Here is a 16,613-nt window from a genome sequence, read left to right as displayed (position 1 = left end):
CATGCATATACATCTTGCTTTATTAGATGAAGCTGGGAACACCTTGCACACCTCCCTGTCCTCTATTTATTATTTCTTCACCCAACTAAGGTAGGGCAGTAGCAGAAAGTAATGGGTAGCACCATGGTGGGTTGATGACAAACCAGAAGGAAAAAGCAGAGTGGCTTTTATTACCCCTATTTTATAGGTTAAAACACTGAATTATATAGAGATGCAGCATATGCACCTATTTTCTAATAGGGCGTCAACTGCTAGGCTGCCATCAGCCTCAAGGTTTCGCCTCATGATGGGCCCAGGACATTATAATAAGGGGAAAGGCAGGGGTTTCGGATTTCAGTGAAGGGTACCAGGGCCACCGATGCAAGATTAGAGACCCTCCCTCCCTTTCCCTGGGAGTAGGGTTCCTGGTTGGGCGTGCTAGGCATTTGACCTAAAGGGCATCCACGTGAACTATTACTTTCTTTAATATATTTTCCTTGTTAATCATCACCCGAGGATATTTTTCATTGATCTTTATTTTTTAGATAGAGTGGAAGGGAGGGAGAGAGAAAAAGATCCACTGGTTGCCTTCCACAGGACACGAGAATATGAACCCACAACCCTTCCATGTGCAGGCCCAAGCGCTAACCATTAATCCAGGCTGGCAGGGGTTCACGTGGATTTTTTTCTTAGCCCTTTAATTGTCGCAGTTTTCCAAAGGCCACCAATCCACTGCAGATTCGTTTTAATGGCAGCCTCTCCAGCCAATCGTCCCTCAGAATCAGAATTCCCGCCGCTCGGTAGTGGTGCACTGATGGGTGAGTCTAGCAGTTGCACGGTGACAGCCCTCCGGCGCGTCCCATTGGCTGGATCAAACCCAAGCGAGCCGCTGATTGGCCAGTGCTGCCGGAGGGTTACAATTCAAATAGGGGCGGGCGGGCCCGCATCCCTGCAGTTACAGCCTTGCTCACCGAATTCGCGTGTCTGTCCCTACCAGCGCCGCTCGTTGCTCGGATGGCCTCCCAGAACCGCGACCCAGCCGCCACCAGCGTCACTGCAGCTCGTAAAGGAGCTGAGCCCAGCGGGGGCGCCGCCCGCGGCCCGGTGGGCAAGAGGTAAGTGGTACGGAGTTAAGGCCGGGCCTGGGCAGTGGGGCCGAGAGCGAAGACTTCTGGGACCCCCTCACCCTGGAACGGCTGAGATGGGGCGGGGGGGGGGGCACTCTAGGATCTGGGGCTGCTCTTAGAGACCTTCCCAAGGGAGGACGGAAGGTGTAGGGACGCTGCCGGGATTCTCCGCGGGTGAGCCAAGGTGAAGACGCGCTGGGAGTCTCGGTGGCGTTGTGGGGACGGCAGAGGACAGAAATGTTGAGATCTGGGACGGGGAGAGACGCCAGGGGAGCAGGGAGGGTCAAGAACCCGCTAGAACCGTTCTGGAAGAGCCTGGAGTAGCCCTGGCCGGTTTGGCTCAGCGGTGGAGCTGCGGCCCGCGGGTCGCGGGTTCGATTCCAGCCAAGGGCACGTACCTCCGTTGCGGTTCGTCCCGGCCTTGGTCGGGGTCGTGCAGGAGGCAACCAGTCGATGTGTCCCCCTCGCACTGATGTTTCTTTCTCTCCCTCCCTCTCCCTTTCTCTCACTCTACCTAAAGATAAATAGAAAAATATCTTCGGGTGAGGATTAAAAAAATAAAGAAATAAAATGGGTTAGTTTTTTTTTAAAAAAAGAGCCTGGAAGTAGGGAGAGTGAGAACTCAAAGGACCCTCCTGTGGAAATGGGATATGCCCCCAAGCCGAATCTCACCTCAGGGTAGGGGAATCCATGACAGCTCCTTCGCAGAGATTGGAGGAGATGGTGCATCTGGAGTCCTGGCCCATCCAGACTCCCAGGTAACTTCAAATTCTCTTTTGCAGGTTACAGCAGGAGCTGATGACCCTCATGGTGAGTGACTACCTACCTCCCCAGATCCCCAGTCAGCTGGTCTACTCCCCCACTTTGCACTCACTCATCGGTAGCCTCCTTTCCCACATCAGCTCTCTACTAGACACAGAGGAGAGGGGTAAAAAGATGAGTCCAGTTTGCTCTATTCTGGGAAGTTCATATACCCCACCTATACCTTTTTTTCCAGCAGTCTCTATCCCAAATCCCACCTCCCCACAGAGAAGTTCCCAGAAGCCATATAAGCCTTCCCCTGTCATGCCTGGCCCTATTTCCCTGCCCTAAGCTCTAGCCACACCCAGCTCTCCACTCTTAATATTTCCAGCCCTGCTTTCTTGTGATACTTCCATCCTAGATGACCTTGTCTACATTAACCCTGAATGCTCAACTCAAATCCTTCAATGCCCATGTTGTATGTCTCCCTGGTCTGTGAACAGTCTCTGGGCTTTGTATAGAACTGGCGCTCAGTAGCACCTTGGATTGAATAATCCTGTAGCAACCAACAAGAATGTGGGTATAGAGATGCCTTCTCCTTCCCTACATAATCCCTTCCTCCTTAGCCTGGCCCAGAACCTTTATAATCCCAGTACTCCTCCCTAGAGGGGCATGTTCAGCCCCAGGAGTCTAACCACTTCTGTCAGCTTGGCCTGAGGCCTTATTTTGGATCAGAATGTGATGGGGTTAAGGGGTAGGGGTTCACCCATGTTCCCAGGAGTGCTCTCAGCAGCCCAGCAAGTGTTGTGTTTCCTCCCTAGATGTCTGGTGACAAAGGAATTTCTGCCTTCCCTGAATCAGACAACCTTTTCAAATGGGTGGGGACCATCCATGGAGCAGCCGGCACAGTAAGTGTAGGGCTGGAGTGAGCGAGTGTGAGTGTGACTTTGCTGGCTTGGGGAGAGGTGGGGGGTGAAGTAATCCAAGTGCCAGATCAGCTTCCAGCCTTTAGGCAGGCAGGACATGCCCCTGTGCTCTGAGCCTGTGGCCCTGGTTCCGCACAGGAAGAAGGTGGGGTTAAAGCAAGGCTGTCCATCTTGGATTCCTCCACAGGGAACAGGATGGAGGACGAGTGAGGACTGTGGCCAATGAGAGGGCTCAGGTCTCAAGACAGCAGCTTCCCATTGCTGCATATATGGTTTAAGAGAAGTCAGAACTCCAGATCTGTGCCCAAAATCTCTCCATTTTTACATCTTAGCAACTAATATTCTAATTGAACTGAAAAGCACAGCTGTTGTAACCCTCAGGGTGCCAGTTTACAGCCCTTAGACCAAGGATCCCCGATATCCTCACCAGATATGAGGAAACACCAGAACCAATGTAAGACTTTATCTCTGTCGAGTCCCAGAAAGACTCTAAGGACCTACCAGGGCCCTAATGTGGGGCTTGGGTTGGGATGTGAGGTTCAGGGTGGCAAGCTTACTCCTCGCCTCTTTCTCCAATGCCAGGTATACGAAGACCTGAGGTATAAGCTCTCCCTAGAGTTCCCCAGTGGCTACCCATACAATGCACCCACGGTGAAATTCCTCACGCCCTGCTACCATCCCAACGTAGACACCCACGGTAACATCTGCCTGGACATCCTAAAGGACAAGTGGTCTGCCCTGTATGACGTCAGGACCATCCTGCTCTCTATCCAGAGCCTGCTAGGAGGTAACTTCTGAGCCTAACCCCTCCCCTGCAACCAGGGAACCTGGCAGGACTCCCCCACGCAGCCTTTTCTACTCTTTTGATCCATCTTGTTCTCTTACCCACAGAACCCAATATCGATAGCCCATTGAACACACATGCTGCGGAGCTCTGGAAAAACCCCACAGGTGAGTCCTTCCTCCCCTGTCACTGGGTGATCCCTCCCCAGCCTTCAAAGGCTCCTTCAAACAAAAGGATCTTGGTGACTGGGGAATGTGTCCTAAGGGGGAAGCCAGTCCTACCTCTGCCTTGATGTTTCTGGTTTGCCTGTTTGATATAAAATCAGAAAAGTAACCCTTTGTACATTAATGTGGGTTGAGGGCCTTTTTAAGCAGAAGGCAAAGCTTTGTGCAAATATCTTGCTCACTAAGGTCCCCTAGTCCCCTCCCCAATCTCACAGGAAGCAGAGCTCGTCCAGGAGACCTGACTGGGTGAGCAGCACAGGGAGATTATTGTTCTGGAAACTCCTCCCAAACTCCACTCACTGTTGCATCCCTGCTGCCCTCTTGCCCACATCCTGTCCCCATCACTCACCAAGGCCTGCCTGTTCTCTTCCAGCCTTTAAGAAGTACCTACAAGAAACCTACGCCAAGCAGGTCTCCAGCCAAGAGCCCTGACCCGGGCTGTCCAGCCTCTCTCCGTGTGCTGTCTTTTTATTTTTTCCTTAGGTGGTCTGTCCTTGCCTTGATTTCTGTATAGGACTCTGTATCGTCAGCTGTGGTGTCATATTTGTTTTGTTTGTTTTTTAAATTAATTCTCTGGTTGAGCCCTGTAATGAATATATTAAATAAATACATTTTTGGTTAAGTTTCTGCCTTGTCGTCACCCTAGAATTGGAAGTACACAGGGCCGGGATGGAGTCAGGCTCCTAGGATCTGGGCTTACACCCCTGCTCCTCCCCCGGGAGAAGCACTTGTCCTTCAGGATGTCTAGGCTGAAGGGCCAAGCAGTGGGGTGACTAGGATTTGTTCCCTTAGGACCTTAGTTACTTTATGGCTCTACATCTGTTTCCTCGTCTATAAAATGGGTGTCACAAAATGCCTATTTCTTTGGAGTTGTGACATGCACCAGGAATGCTAGTGACTTATTGGGGCTGCCCCAGCTGTGTTACAGATGAGGCTGAACCAGACCATAGGCCGGGGGGTGAAGGGCAGAGGACCAGCCACCTACGTGCTGACAATAGATGCTCTGGCCCTGAAAAGGGTAAGAGAAGGCTCAGGTCACCCTGCAGCAGGCCCAGGATCTGGAGAGAGCCGGAAAAGCCATTCCCTGTTGGAGTCCTCAACACAGCTCTTGACTTGCCCCTTGCCCCAGGTCCCTGACAGATGGCCCCACACTCACCTCCAGCAGTTCCTTCAGCTACTGCACCCAGTGGCCCAGGTCCCGGCCTCTTGGGCTATCTTTCCATTGGCCTGCCACAGGCCTGGCCTTTGGGTCCCTGGGAAGAAACCCCTGTGCTGACCAGCTGGGTCCCAGCAAAGGGAAGAGCAAGCTGAAGTGACAGGCCTGGCCCAGGTCCTACAGGAAGATCTCCAAGGTGGGCAAACAGCACTCGGGTGCACGCCAACACAGCCCAGGTCTCGGCCTATTTACCCAAACAGGTCAGCTCTGCCTGCAGCGGGCTGTGCAAGTCTTAGGGAGAGGACAGCAGGGGGTTCGCACCCACCCCTTTTTTTACTCCTATCCTGGCCCCCTTTCCTGCCCTGTAATCCCACCAAGCAGCCACGTGAGAATTGGAGCAGTCAGAGCTGGTAGAACTTGGGTGTCCTCACTCAGTTTCCTTATCTCTGTCATTGTAATCTTCGCTCTCTGGAGCTTGGAGCTGTGCTTCCCAATCTAAAGTGATTATAAATCCACCTGGGACCTTGTCCAAATGCAGATTTTGATTTATTTGGTCTGGGGTAGGGCCTGAGGTTCTGCATTACTCATCAGTTCCCAGGTGCTGTCATTGCTATGGTCTCATTCAAGGTACAGAGCAGTGTTCAGGTGTCCTTCCAGCAGCGTAGTCATCACCTGGAATTTGTTAGAAATGCAAATTCTGGGCCCCAACCATCTCTCCTGGTGATTCTAATGCGCTCAAACTTGCAAATCACTGGGTTAGAGGATGTCCTAGAAGAGCAGAGCTCAGAACCTGGCACTAAGTTGGTTCTTAATAAATGTGGGCCAAGGTGAATATATTTTTGTCTGCCTTGGGAAGCCTCCCCATCTGGTTCTTGATCATGGTCACGTGGCCTCCCTTGTGTCAGCCACAGGGACTCAGCTCTACACTATAGTTCAGAAACAATCAGTGTTCCCTGGTATTAATCACTGGGAGAAAGTGAAATCATTTTACTAATAGGGTTGCTATAAGAGGAGGGAGTAGCCCTGGCCAGTTTGGCTCAGCAGTTAGAGTGTCGACAAATGAGTCGCGGGTTTGATTCCCGGTCAAGGGCACGTACCTTAGTTGTGGTTCATCCTCAGCCCTGGTTGGGGTTGTGCAGGAGGCAACCAATCGATGTGTCTCTCTCACATCGATGTTTCTCTCTCTCCCTCCCTCCCACTCAATCTGAAGATAAATGGAAAAATATCCTCAGCTGAGGATTTAAAAAAAGGAGGAAGGAGTCAGCCTGAGTTGCTGGTGGAGACAGCTGCAGATGGAAGAAAGCCAAGCAGAGACAAAAAGCTGAGAGATGGAGAGAGGTGATATTGCGACTCTAGCCTCCAGTTCATGCCTGAGTGTCCCAGTTACTTGAACCAACAAATCTCTTTCTGGTGTAAGTCAGTTTGATTTAGGTTTCTAACTCTTGCACCAAGAAGCCTGGGCAGTTCAGTGCTAGGTCTGTTGCCCTTCCGCTCTCTCAGCAGCACCGTGGCACTCAGCAAGAACAAAAGACGACCAAAAGGGAGCCAAGAACAAAGCGGTTGATCGATTTTCTAAGCTCAGTGTGATGTGAAAGCACCAGCTATATTCAATATTGAGAAATATTGGAAAAACACTAGTCGCGAGAACTGAAGGAACCCAAATCACACCTGATGGTGTCAAGGATTGTGTTTTTGAAGTGAGCCTAGCTGATATGCAGAATGATGAAACTGCATTTTTATTTATTTTTTGTCCTCACCCGAGGATATTTTTCCATTTTTTGTACAGATAGAGTGGGAGGGAGAGAGAGGAAGGGAGAGAGAGAGAGAGAAACATCGATGTGAAGGGACACATCGAGTGGCTGCCACCTGCACGACCAACCAGGGCCGGGGACAAACTACAACCGAAATACGTGCCCTTAGCGGGAACCGAACCCGGGTCTCTCCGGACCGCAGGCCGACGCTCTAACCGCTGAGCCAAACCGGCCAGGGCACAAGGATTGTGTTTTTGAAGTGAGCCTAGCTGATATGCAGAATGATGAAACTGCATTTAGAAAATTAAAGCTAATTACTGAGGATGTTCAGGGCAAAAACTGCCTGACTAATTTCCATGGCATGGATCTTACTTACCCATTACAAAATGTGTTCCATGGTCAAAAAATGGCAGACCTTGATTGAAGCTCATGTTGAGGCCAAGACTACCGGTGTTCTTTGCTCCATCTTTTCTGTGTTGGTTTTACAAAAAAAATGCAACAGTCCAATTTGGAAGCCTCTTATGCCCAGCATTGACAGGTCTGCCAAATCCTGAAGCTGATGGAAATCATGACCCAAGAGGTACAGACAAATGACTTTAAAAAAGTGGTCAATAGCCCTGGCCGGTTTGGCTCAGCGGTTGGAGCGTCGGCCTGCGGTCCAGAGAGACCCGGGTTCGGTTCCCGCTGGGGGCGCGTACTTCGGTTGCAGTTTGTCCCCGGCCCTGGTTGGTCGTGCGGGTGGCGGCCACTCGATGTGTCCCTTTCACATCGATGTTTCTCTCTCTCTCTCTCTCTTCCTCTCTCTCCCTCCCACTCTATCTGTACAAAAAAGGTGGAAAAATATCCTCAGGTGAGGATAAAAAAAAAAAGAAGTGGTCAATAAACTGATTCCTGATTGCATTGGGAAAAAAAAAACATAAAAAGGGCTTGTCATTCTATTTGTCTGCTCCATGATGTCTTTATTACAAAAGTCAAAATGCTGAAGAAGCCAAGTTTGAATTGGGAAAACTCATGGAGCTTCATGGTGAAGCGAGCTGATGGATTTGAACGCCCAGTTCAAGAAGCTGTTTAAAATTCAGATTTTTTTTTTTTTTATCCTCACCCGAGGACATTTTTCCATTTTTTGTTCAGATAGAGCGGGAGGGAGAGAGAGGAAGAGAGAGAGAGAGAAAGAAACATCGATGTGAAGGGACATATCAAGTGGCTGCCACCCTCACGACCAACCAGGGCCGGGGACAAACTGCAACCGAGGTACGTGCCCTTAGCGGGAACCGAACCCGGGTCTCTCTGTACCGCAGGCTGACGCTCCAACCGCTGAGCCAAACCGGCCAGGGCAAAATTCAGACTTTTAATGGTGACAAATAAAAAAATCCTATTCGTAATATTTTTTATAAAAAGGTATGACTATTATTACTCCTATTCATTTGATACAGTTGAGTATCTACAAGGTAAAGGCCATATGCTTGGGGATAAAGCAGGGAAAAGAACACAGTCCTGTGCTCAACAAGGTTCAAGTTCAGGGGGGAGACAGGTATTTCACTAGGGTGCGAAAGTGCCATACCGAGTGGTGGTTAAGAGCTCAGACCAGGTAGGCAGAAGAACTGTGTTAGAATCCCCACTCCATCCCCATGTTCCTTGTATACACTTGAGCATTTAGACTTAACCTGTTTGTAAAACGGGAATATGAGTAGCTACTTCATAGGATCAAGTAAAAGACATTAGAACTGCCTGGCACATGGTAAGTGCTCAATAAATGTGGGGTGCTAGACTCACACGTTGCTATGAAAGCTAAAAAGTGGGGCACTTAACAGGGATGAGGAGGGTCAAGGAAGGCTGTCTGGAGAAAGATGGACCATGAAGCTGGAATAAGAAAGCACACTCCTTGGAAAGCAAGAAGTTCAGGGGGATGAGCCAAGGGGAGAAATAAAGACTGGTGAAGCAGCGTGGATGTCGGGTCACCAAGGGCTTGGAAGGCCATGTTAAAATGTGTGGGCTTTGCCCTGGCCGGTTTGGCTCAGCGGTTAGAGCATCAGCCCATGGTTCAGAGAGACCAGGGTTCGGTTCCCGCTAAGGGCATGTAACTTGGTTGCAGTTTGTCCCCGGCCCTGGTTGGGGTTGTTCAGGAGGCAGCCACTCGGTGTGTTCCTTTCGATGTCTCTCTCTCTCTCTCTTCTCTAACTGAACAAAAATGGAAAAAAGTCCTCGGGTGAGGATAAAAAACAAACAAACAAAATGTGTGGGCTTTATCTTGAGGGCAACTGGCAGTTAATGACGCCTTGAACTGGGCAGTGACATGATCAGATTTGCTTTTAGAAAGATCCCTCTGCCTGCCGTCTGTCTGGGGAGTAAATGGCAGGGAGGAGATTAACTACTATTATCAGCAGCCTGGTACACAATGGCAGTGGCCTGAGTTATGACGCTGAGTGGGCGCAGAGAGGAGGGATGAAATGGTAGGGAGATAGAAGGTAGCAGAGAGGTGGGAAATGAGCTCCAGAATTCCTGACCTGGGCCCCATCCCTCCGGGTACCTTCCCCGAGATAGGCAACACTGGAGAGCAAGATGGAGGAGCAGGGGAACCTACCAGTTTGGGGCAGGGCCAGTCTAAAGTCCTCAGGACATCCAGGTAGAACTGTTAACAGGTAAATGTCATCACAGTTAAGAACCTTGTTCCTGTTTTCACCACAGCGATATCATCTAGGCTACTAGCTGTGTGCCTGAGTACTTCACCTCAATAGGCCTCAGTTTCCTCACCTGTAAAAGGGAGGTCATTTGCTCTGCTGGGTAGCTCAGTTGGTTAGAGCATCGTCCCTATACGCCAAGGTTGTGGTTTTGATCCCTGATCGGGGCACATATAAGAATCAACCAATGAATAAATAAGTGGAACAATAACTCTCTCTCTCTCTCTCTCCCCCCCACCCTTTCTTCTCTAAAATCAATAAAAAATAAATATAATGGAAATCATTAGATCATGTGCCTCTGGGGTTGTGTGTGGATAAATGAGACAATGCCTGCAAGGCACAGGGCACAGCACAAAATAGGCACTCAATCGTGATGATCCTGAATGGAAATAAAAACTGGGGAACAGCCCAGCCAGTATAGCTCAGTGGCTGAGCGTCGACCCATTTACCAAAAGGTCACTCGGTTCAGTTCCTGGTCAGGGCACATGCCCACATTGTGGGCCCAATCCCCAGTGTGGGGCATGCAGGAGGCGGCCAATCAATGTTCTCTCTCATTGATGTTTCTGTGTCTCTCTCCCTCCCTCTTCCTCTCCCTCTAAAATCAATAAAGAAAAAAAAAATTTTTTTAAACAAAACTGGGAAACATGAAAGGGAGTTGAGAACACAAAGGAGTTGGAGAGCGAGAGCTGCAGCAATGAATAACAAGGACTTCAACGTTTCAAGGATTATGATAATAATGATATTAATGATAGCATTTATTAAACACTGAAACTGTGTGCCAGGTTCTGTTCTAAGCACTTTGCATACATTAACTCGTTTTCATAACCCTGTGAGGTAAGTACCATCATTATCCCCATTTTACAGATTAGGAAACTGAAGCAGAGTGGTTTAACTTGTCACCAGCAGTGAGGATTCAAACTCAGGTAGCCCGACCAAAGCTAAACCACCACTGTACTTGGTTAGCTTTGACCTGGCGCCTGCTGTGATTGGGTTGGGTACACAGAACTATGGAAGCCAGGTCATAGCCAGTGAGGGCACATATCAAGAGAGGAGATGATGGTATCTGAACTGGTCTTGATATCATGGAGATGATATCTGAACTGGGCTGAAGAATTTGCCAGGCTTATTAGAGGAGGAAGGGCATTCTAAGGAAGGAGAACAGCAGGTGCAAAGCCCCAAAGGCTGGAAAGCGCATCCCCACTGTCCGTAGCAGGAAAGATAAATTGCCCAATGTGGCTGGAGCCCACAGGGGGAGGGGCAGCTGTGGGACGTGAAGGATGGAGGGAGGGGAAGGAAGCAATGGGGAGTCTGGAAGGACTTTCAACAGCGGAGTAGCCTGACCACGTTTCGTGTTAGCTAGATCATGCCGACGGCCCTCTGTTGAACGCATGGGAAGGGGCTGAAGGCAGGGAAACAGGCGGAGGCAGGGATACAGGGTGGAGATGATGAGGTCAGAACCTTCTTCCTGGCTGAGTGCCCCCACCTCCCCCTACCGTCTCCAGTAGGAGACCTATAAGCGCTCAGAACAGATAAAGTGAAAAAGGTCAAACGGGAATAATGCTGCCAAAGACGGATGGACACCCACTCCCCCACCCCCAGGCCGGTAGCCTGCGCCCAAGACCCAAAGGCTTCAGAATGGAGGGGCAGTGGGGAATGCAAGTAACAACACCCTACTCCACCCCCAGGTCCAGCCTCCTGCCGCGCCTTCACTCTACCCGCCGGGCCTCCGCACCCAAGCGGGCCCCCGGCTCATCCAGACTCAGATTGAAACCCCTGCGGCCTCCCTCCTGCAGCGCTCGGCGCCACCGCCGCGGGTCCGCGGAGCTGCACACGCCCAGCGCCAGCCGCGACCTTGCCAAGAGCGTCCAGAGCGGCCCTGCCCTCGGCTCCTGCGACCTTCCGCATCCCGTTCCTGCAGTCGCCTCTGGCCGGGAGGGAGGGAGCTCGGGTGGCGCCCTGCACTGTGGCCCCGCCAGGCTGCCCCCGACACCCGCTCTACGGTCCTCCCCTCACTCAGGCCACGCGCTTTGCAATGTTTGTTTTTATTCCTTCTAGAAGGGGATCCCAGAAGGGGCCGCGCCACCCTCTCGGGCGGGGAATGACACGGGGCGGGGCAGAGCCCCCACACCCGAGGGCCGCACGGGCTCGGTGGAGGCGAGGGCCGACTTCTTACTGCACACCCTCCATCATCTTCAGAAACTCTGCGGGAAGAAGAGGAACAGGCGGTCAGGGGGCCCCTCGGGACGCGGAGCCCGCGCCAGGGGTGCAGTCAGGGGAAGCGCGAGGCCCGGCCAGGGCTCTGGCCAGCCGAAGGGGTGCCGCGAGTTAAGTGCTACAATGCGCAAAACGAACCGCGCCCTGGCCGGTGTGGCTCAGCAGTCAGAGCGCCGGCCCACGGACCAAAGGATCGCGGGATCGATTCCCGGTCAAGGGCACCTACCTGGGTTGAAGGTTCGATCCCTGGCTCGTGCGGAAGGCAACCAATCCATGTGTCTCTCTCTCATCTACGTTTCTCTCTCTCCCCCCTCCTTCCCTCCTACTCTAAAAAAAAATCAATGGAAATATCCTCCAGTGAGGATTTTTATTTATTTTTGAAATATGTTTTGATTGATTTTTTTAGAGAGGAAGGGAGAGAGATAGAAACATCCATGTGAGAGAAGCATCGATGGGCCGCCTCCTGCACGCCCCCTACTGGGGATGGAGCCTGCAACCCGGGCGTGTGCCCTGATCGGAAATCCAACCGGCACCTCTCAGTCCCTGGGACCACGTTCAATGCACTGAGCACACCGGCGGGGCTCCAGTGAGGATTTAAAGAAAAAAAACCAGCCGAGTTCCCTACTCCGTCCTCGTCCTCGCAGGAGGAACTTGACCAGGATCCGCCCAGCCCCGCCCGGACGCTCCCGCAGGGCTCGTCCCGGCTCCCCACGCTCCCGCGGCCCTCACCGTCGAAGTCAATGCGGCCGTCGTTGTTCTTGTCCCCGTCTTTCATCAGGGATTCGATTTCCTCTTCCGTCACGTGCTCCCCAGAGGCCCTGAAGATCTCAGCCAGCTCCTCCGCATCGATGTAGCCGTCTGCGTTCCTTCGGGGCGGAGGGACAGGACGGGGCTCAGGGCAGGCTCGCCACGCTTGACGCCCCCTCCTGGACCCTCACCCCGCGGAGCTCTGAGCCCGCCAACCAAGCTCGGGCTGCTCCGCGCCTGCTCCGGCTCCCGGGCCCCCAAAGCACCTGTCAAAGATGCGGAAACACTCGGCCAGCTCCTCCTCGCTCTTTCCCTTGGCGTCCTCTTTCATCTGGCGCACCATCATGACCAAGAACTCCTCGAAGTCGATGGTGCCGCTGCCTGAGGGCACAGGCGGTGAGTGAGCCTGCGTGCCCCGTACCTGGATGCTCGCCTCTCCCCTCACCCTCCAGCCCTGCCTCGGGGGGCTACCGGCTCACCGTCCTCGTCCACCTCCTCGATGATGGCGTCCAGCTCCTCTTTGGTGGGGGTTTGGCCCAGCATCCTCATTACCGTGCCCAACTCCTTGACGCTGATGTCCCCACCACCATCGGCGTCGAACATGTCAAAGGCGGCCTTGAACTCTGCGAGAGGAAGGCAGGCGGAGGACTGAAATGAGCCTGGCTGGACTGTCGGCCTCACATTTACTACCCTCCCACCCTACTTGGGCACCAAACATCCCCCAGCGCACATCCCCCAGCACACATCACCCGATAGCCAGCCTGCCCACCCCCACTCACCAGCGATCATCTCCTCGCTGAGGTAGGACCGGGCTTCAGCCTGCTGGTCCGTCTGCAGGAGACACGGAGTCAGAGGGCAGAAGGGGCAGTCCAGGGGCACAGTCTTGCCTTAACCTCGTTCTCCTAAACCCCCACCTCTGTAAGTGCCCCTTGGTCCTCCAGGAGAACAACTCCAAACTAGCCACCCCTTCTGCCTGCTCCCACAGGCCCCAACCCCAATTTTGGAGAGCTAGGGAGAAAAATAGATGATGCCCAAGGTTTTTCTCACTTGTCGATCGGAGGTCAAATCAAGAACCCCCCAGTAACTTAGGCAAGTCACTTAATGTCCCCTCATCCCCTTACCTCTTCTCAGCACCTTTTCAGGGATGAAATTAAATCAGGGCTGCGAAAGGACTTTGTAAAATGGACACCATTCCAGCATGATTTCCCTATTTTCCCCAGCTCCTACCAGTGCCTAGTACTTGAATAGGTGCTCAATAAATGTTCTAAAATAAATAATGCAACACCAAGGTTCTGAGCACCTACTAAGTGTCAGAGTGAGATACATCATCCCTCCCCTCAGGAACTTGCAGACACAGAGATTTTAAGCTTCCTTCTTATTATGCAGTCACTGGAGTAAATGCCATTCCTGCAGACCAGAACATAATGGGGGGAGGAGGGCTTGTGGGGGTGAGAATAAGATTTCTATGAGGGTTTCTGGTCACATCTAAGCCAAGGCATCTGGGTAGGGGGTTTGCGGCTGCGGCTGGTGGTGAGGAAGGGCTGAAGCGTCCAAGGAGTTCTTCAGCTTGCTGGCTGCTGGCCCTCCTCCTTGCCCCCAACCCTCCTTCCCTCCTCCCCTCCTCCTTGTCTATGTCAGGAGGGCAGGCTAATTTTAGTCTGGCAAGGGCAATAGCAGCTGGCCTCCAGGGTTTAGTTACCCCTTGAAGTGCCCTGTGGAGGGGGATCTCAGAGGAAGAAGAAGATAGCTCCAATCAGAATCCCTCTCTGGGAGGCTGAGGTCTCTCTGACTCCGGTCTGTCATCTTCTGCCCCTTCTCACCAACCTTGGAGCTCTTGGGGCCCTGCACCTGAGCTGGCTCGAGGCCCTGCAGGCCTCCCATCTTCCAGAGGAGCTTTTCTCCTCTCGCTGGCCAGGAGGGTTTGGCCAGGCTTGCAGCCCATCCCTGCCACCGGTTTGCTGGGTGACTCAGTCTGGCCATAGGATCCACATCTCTACCAAGCTAAGGCAGACACAAGCTGAGACCGCCTCTCCCCCCACAGTTCTGTGACCAACATTGCTGGAAGTCTCAGAAGGTCTGTAGGGAATCGGTACACCTTGAGGATCAATGCCCTGCCCTGGCCTTCCAAGAGAAGTCCAAGACTTTCTTCCCAGGCTTCCTCCTGGGCTTCATGAACCTTTACATTCCATTTTCAAATGTCCAAGTCACTGCCCCAAGAGCACTCAAATCTGGCCTGAAAGAGGCCCAGAAGTGCTCCAGTGAGCAAAGGAATAAAGGCCCTTCTTGTCCTTACCATGGTTGCTAGTCACAGGGATTCCTCTGCTGCAGGCCACTTCCTCTGCACTCCACCACCCAAAGATGTTCTGGCCTGCTCCAGCCTCTGGGATTTGTAGGGGCACCATCTCCTCCCACCTCCTTGCTCCCCAGGACTGGATGCCCTGGCCAATCAGATCCTGGGGTCAGCGAGCACCCCACCCCCTCCCAGTGTCCTGGCCCATTACCTAATTTAGCCAAGGGCCCTTGCAGAGAAATTGAAGCCTCGGAGCAGGTGGCAGGCCTTGACGTCCTAGATTCTTGGGAGAAGAACCCGCCCTGCTCCACTGTCTTAGCAACCTCCCCGCAAGAAGTACACTTGCTCCAAGATGGGTACGGACAATCAGCATAGAGAAACGTGAGGGTACGTGGTGAAATGGAGAGAGCACAAGCCTTGAAGTCTGAAATCCAAGACCCACATGTAACCTCGGACAGTTTCTTTATCCATGAGATGGGGCTCATCATAACCTCTCAGAGAGAGACTGTGGCTTATTAGAGCCCAGGTATAAATCACCTAGCTTGTGCCACTTACGTAGGGTTGGCACTTGGCAAGTAGAATGTCCGGTCTTTGAACCATAGTAAAGGGTAGTGGACAGGAGGAGGGGAAAGTGACAGCCACATTTATTGAACCCCTGTGACGTCCCCCATACTGTGCTAAGCATTTTAACCACATGATCTCATCTAGTACTCATCCTATGAGGTGGCAACTATTATTATTCCCCTTTTATTGGGGAGCTTTATAAATCATAAAGGTCTATAGTCATGTTGGTGATTCTTATTAATCCCGACTGAGGGGAAGTTGGGACAGACAGTCCTTGGGGTACCCATCCAGAATGAGAAATGGTCCTGGATGGTTTGGCTCAGCGGTTAGAGCATCAGCTCACAGACTGAAGGGTCGAGGGTTCAATTCCCCATCAAGGGCACCTGGGTTGCAGGTTCACTCTCCAGCCCCCGTCAGGGTTGTGCAGGAGGCGACAGATCGATGTGTCTTGCTCATACCAATGTTTCTCTCTCTCCCTCCCACCCTCTCTCCCTTCCTCTCTCTCTTAAAAAAAAAAAAAAAAAAAAAAATCTTGGAAAAGTATCATTGGGTGAGGATTAACAACAACAACAACAACAACAACAACAATAAAAACAGAAGGAGAAATGTACGCAGGGGTCCAGGAAATAGGATGTGCACTTGGAAGAGAAATCAACATTGAAAGCAGATTCTTTTTTTTCTTCTTTATTGATTTTAGAAAGAGAGGAAAGGAGAGGGAGAGGGAGAGAGAAACATCGATGAGAGAGAACATCGACTGGCCGCCTCCTGTATGCCCCCCACTGGGGATCAGGCCCACAGCCTGGGCATGTGCCCTGACCGGGAATTGAACTGCGACCTGTTGGTGCAGGGGTCAGTGCTCAACCCCTGAGCCACACCAGCCTGGCGAAAACAGTCTTCTCTCAAGTTTACCTTCTTCAGGGAAAGGATTTTGGGGATTCACTTTTTTGGTGAGAAGGGGGACCAGAGGAAATTTCTCTAAGTAGGTGACCCCTTGCTAGAGCTTAGTGAAAAAGTCTAGAGGTGCTCAACTGGCCATCTGGAGAGTGAAGGGTTGATTATATCAATTCAAGTCCAAAAGGAGCCCAATCTGAGCCTCCACAGGGTCCAGGCTGGGTGTTGGGAGGCAGGGAATGCTCTTGGTCAGTGGCTAAGTCAACAGAAAGAGCACCGCGACAACAGAGTGCAGAGTCTGGGGCCAGTGACAGGGGGTTGGACACCAAGGAAGGCAGATGGACAGTGGCAACTGGACTGCCCTCTCCCCCTATATATAGACATTCCTAAGGAAAGCTCAGCAGAGCCAGGCCAGGCTAAATAAGGCCTCCCCCAGCCAGGCAGAGGGCCAAGGGGCAACAACACCTAGAGGATTCCAATTGGGGCACAAACATTGGAACTAGTTGATCCCTTTGGAACCGAGAGTGTGGAACTCTCAGCA

General features: G+C 52.0%; 2 protein-coding genes across 2 annotated transcripts; one reads left to right on the top strand and one right to left on the bottom strand.

Moving 5' to 3' along the window:
• Positions 1–901: 901 nt before the first annotated feature.
• On the top strand, positions 902–4,398 carry UBE2C (ubiquitin conjugating enzyme E2 C). The gene is made up of 6 exons (XM_036244683.1): positions 902–1,094; positions 1,889–1,916; positions 2,669–2,755; positions 3,356–3,560; positions 3,665–3,724; positions 4,155–4,398. The coding sequence occupies exons 1-6, from the start codon at positions 994–996 to the stop codon at positions 4,211–4,213; spliced, it is 540 nt and encodes a 179-aa protein (XP_036100576.1). The 5' UTR covers positions 902–993; the 3' UTR covers positions 4,214–4,398.
• A 6,994-nt stretch (positions 4,399–11,392) lies between these two features.
• TNNC2 (troponin C2, fast skeletal type) lies at positions 11,393–14,669 on the bottom strand. Its single transcript, XM_036245192.1, has 6 exons — positions 14,621–14,669; positions 13,107–13,158; positions 12,807–12,950; positions 12,594–12,708; positions 12,310–12,446; positions 11,393–11,567 (listed from the first exon to the last, which is right to left on the bottom strand). Exons 1-6 carry the CDS (start codon positions 14,621–14,623, stop codon positions 11,536–11,538), a joined length of 483 nt encoding a protein of 160 aa, XP_036101085.1. The 5' UTR covers positions 14,624–14,669; the 3' UTR covers positions 11,393–11,535.
• Between the last annotated feature and the right edge of the window lie 1,944 nt (positions 14,670–16,613).

This window comes from Molossus molossus, unplaced genomic scaffold (assembly GCF_014108415.1).
Source record: "Molossus molossus isolate mMolMol1 unplaced genomic scaffold, mMolMol1.p scaffold_m16_p_6, whole genome shotgun sequence".
Taxonomy (NCBI): Eukaryota; Metazoa; Chordata; class Mammalia; order Chiroptera; family Molossidae; genus Molossus; species Molossus molossus.
The sequence above is the reverse complement of the archived record's forward strand: the minus strand, read 5'-3'. Positions and strand labels throughout refer to the sequence as shown.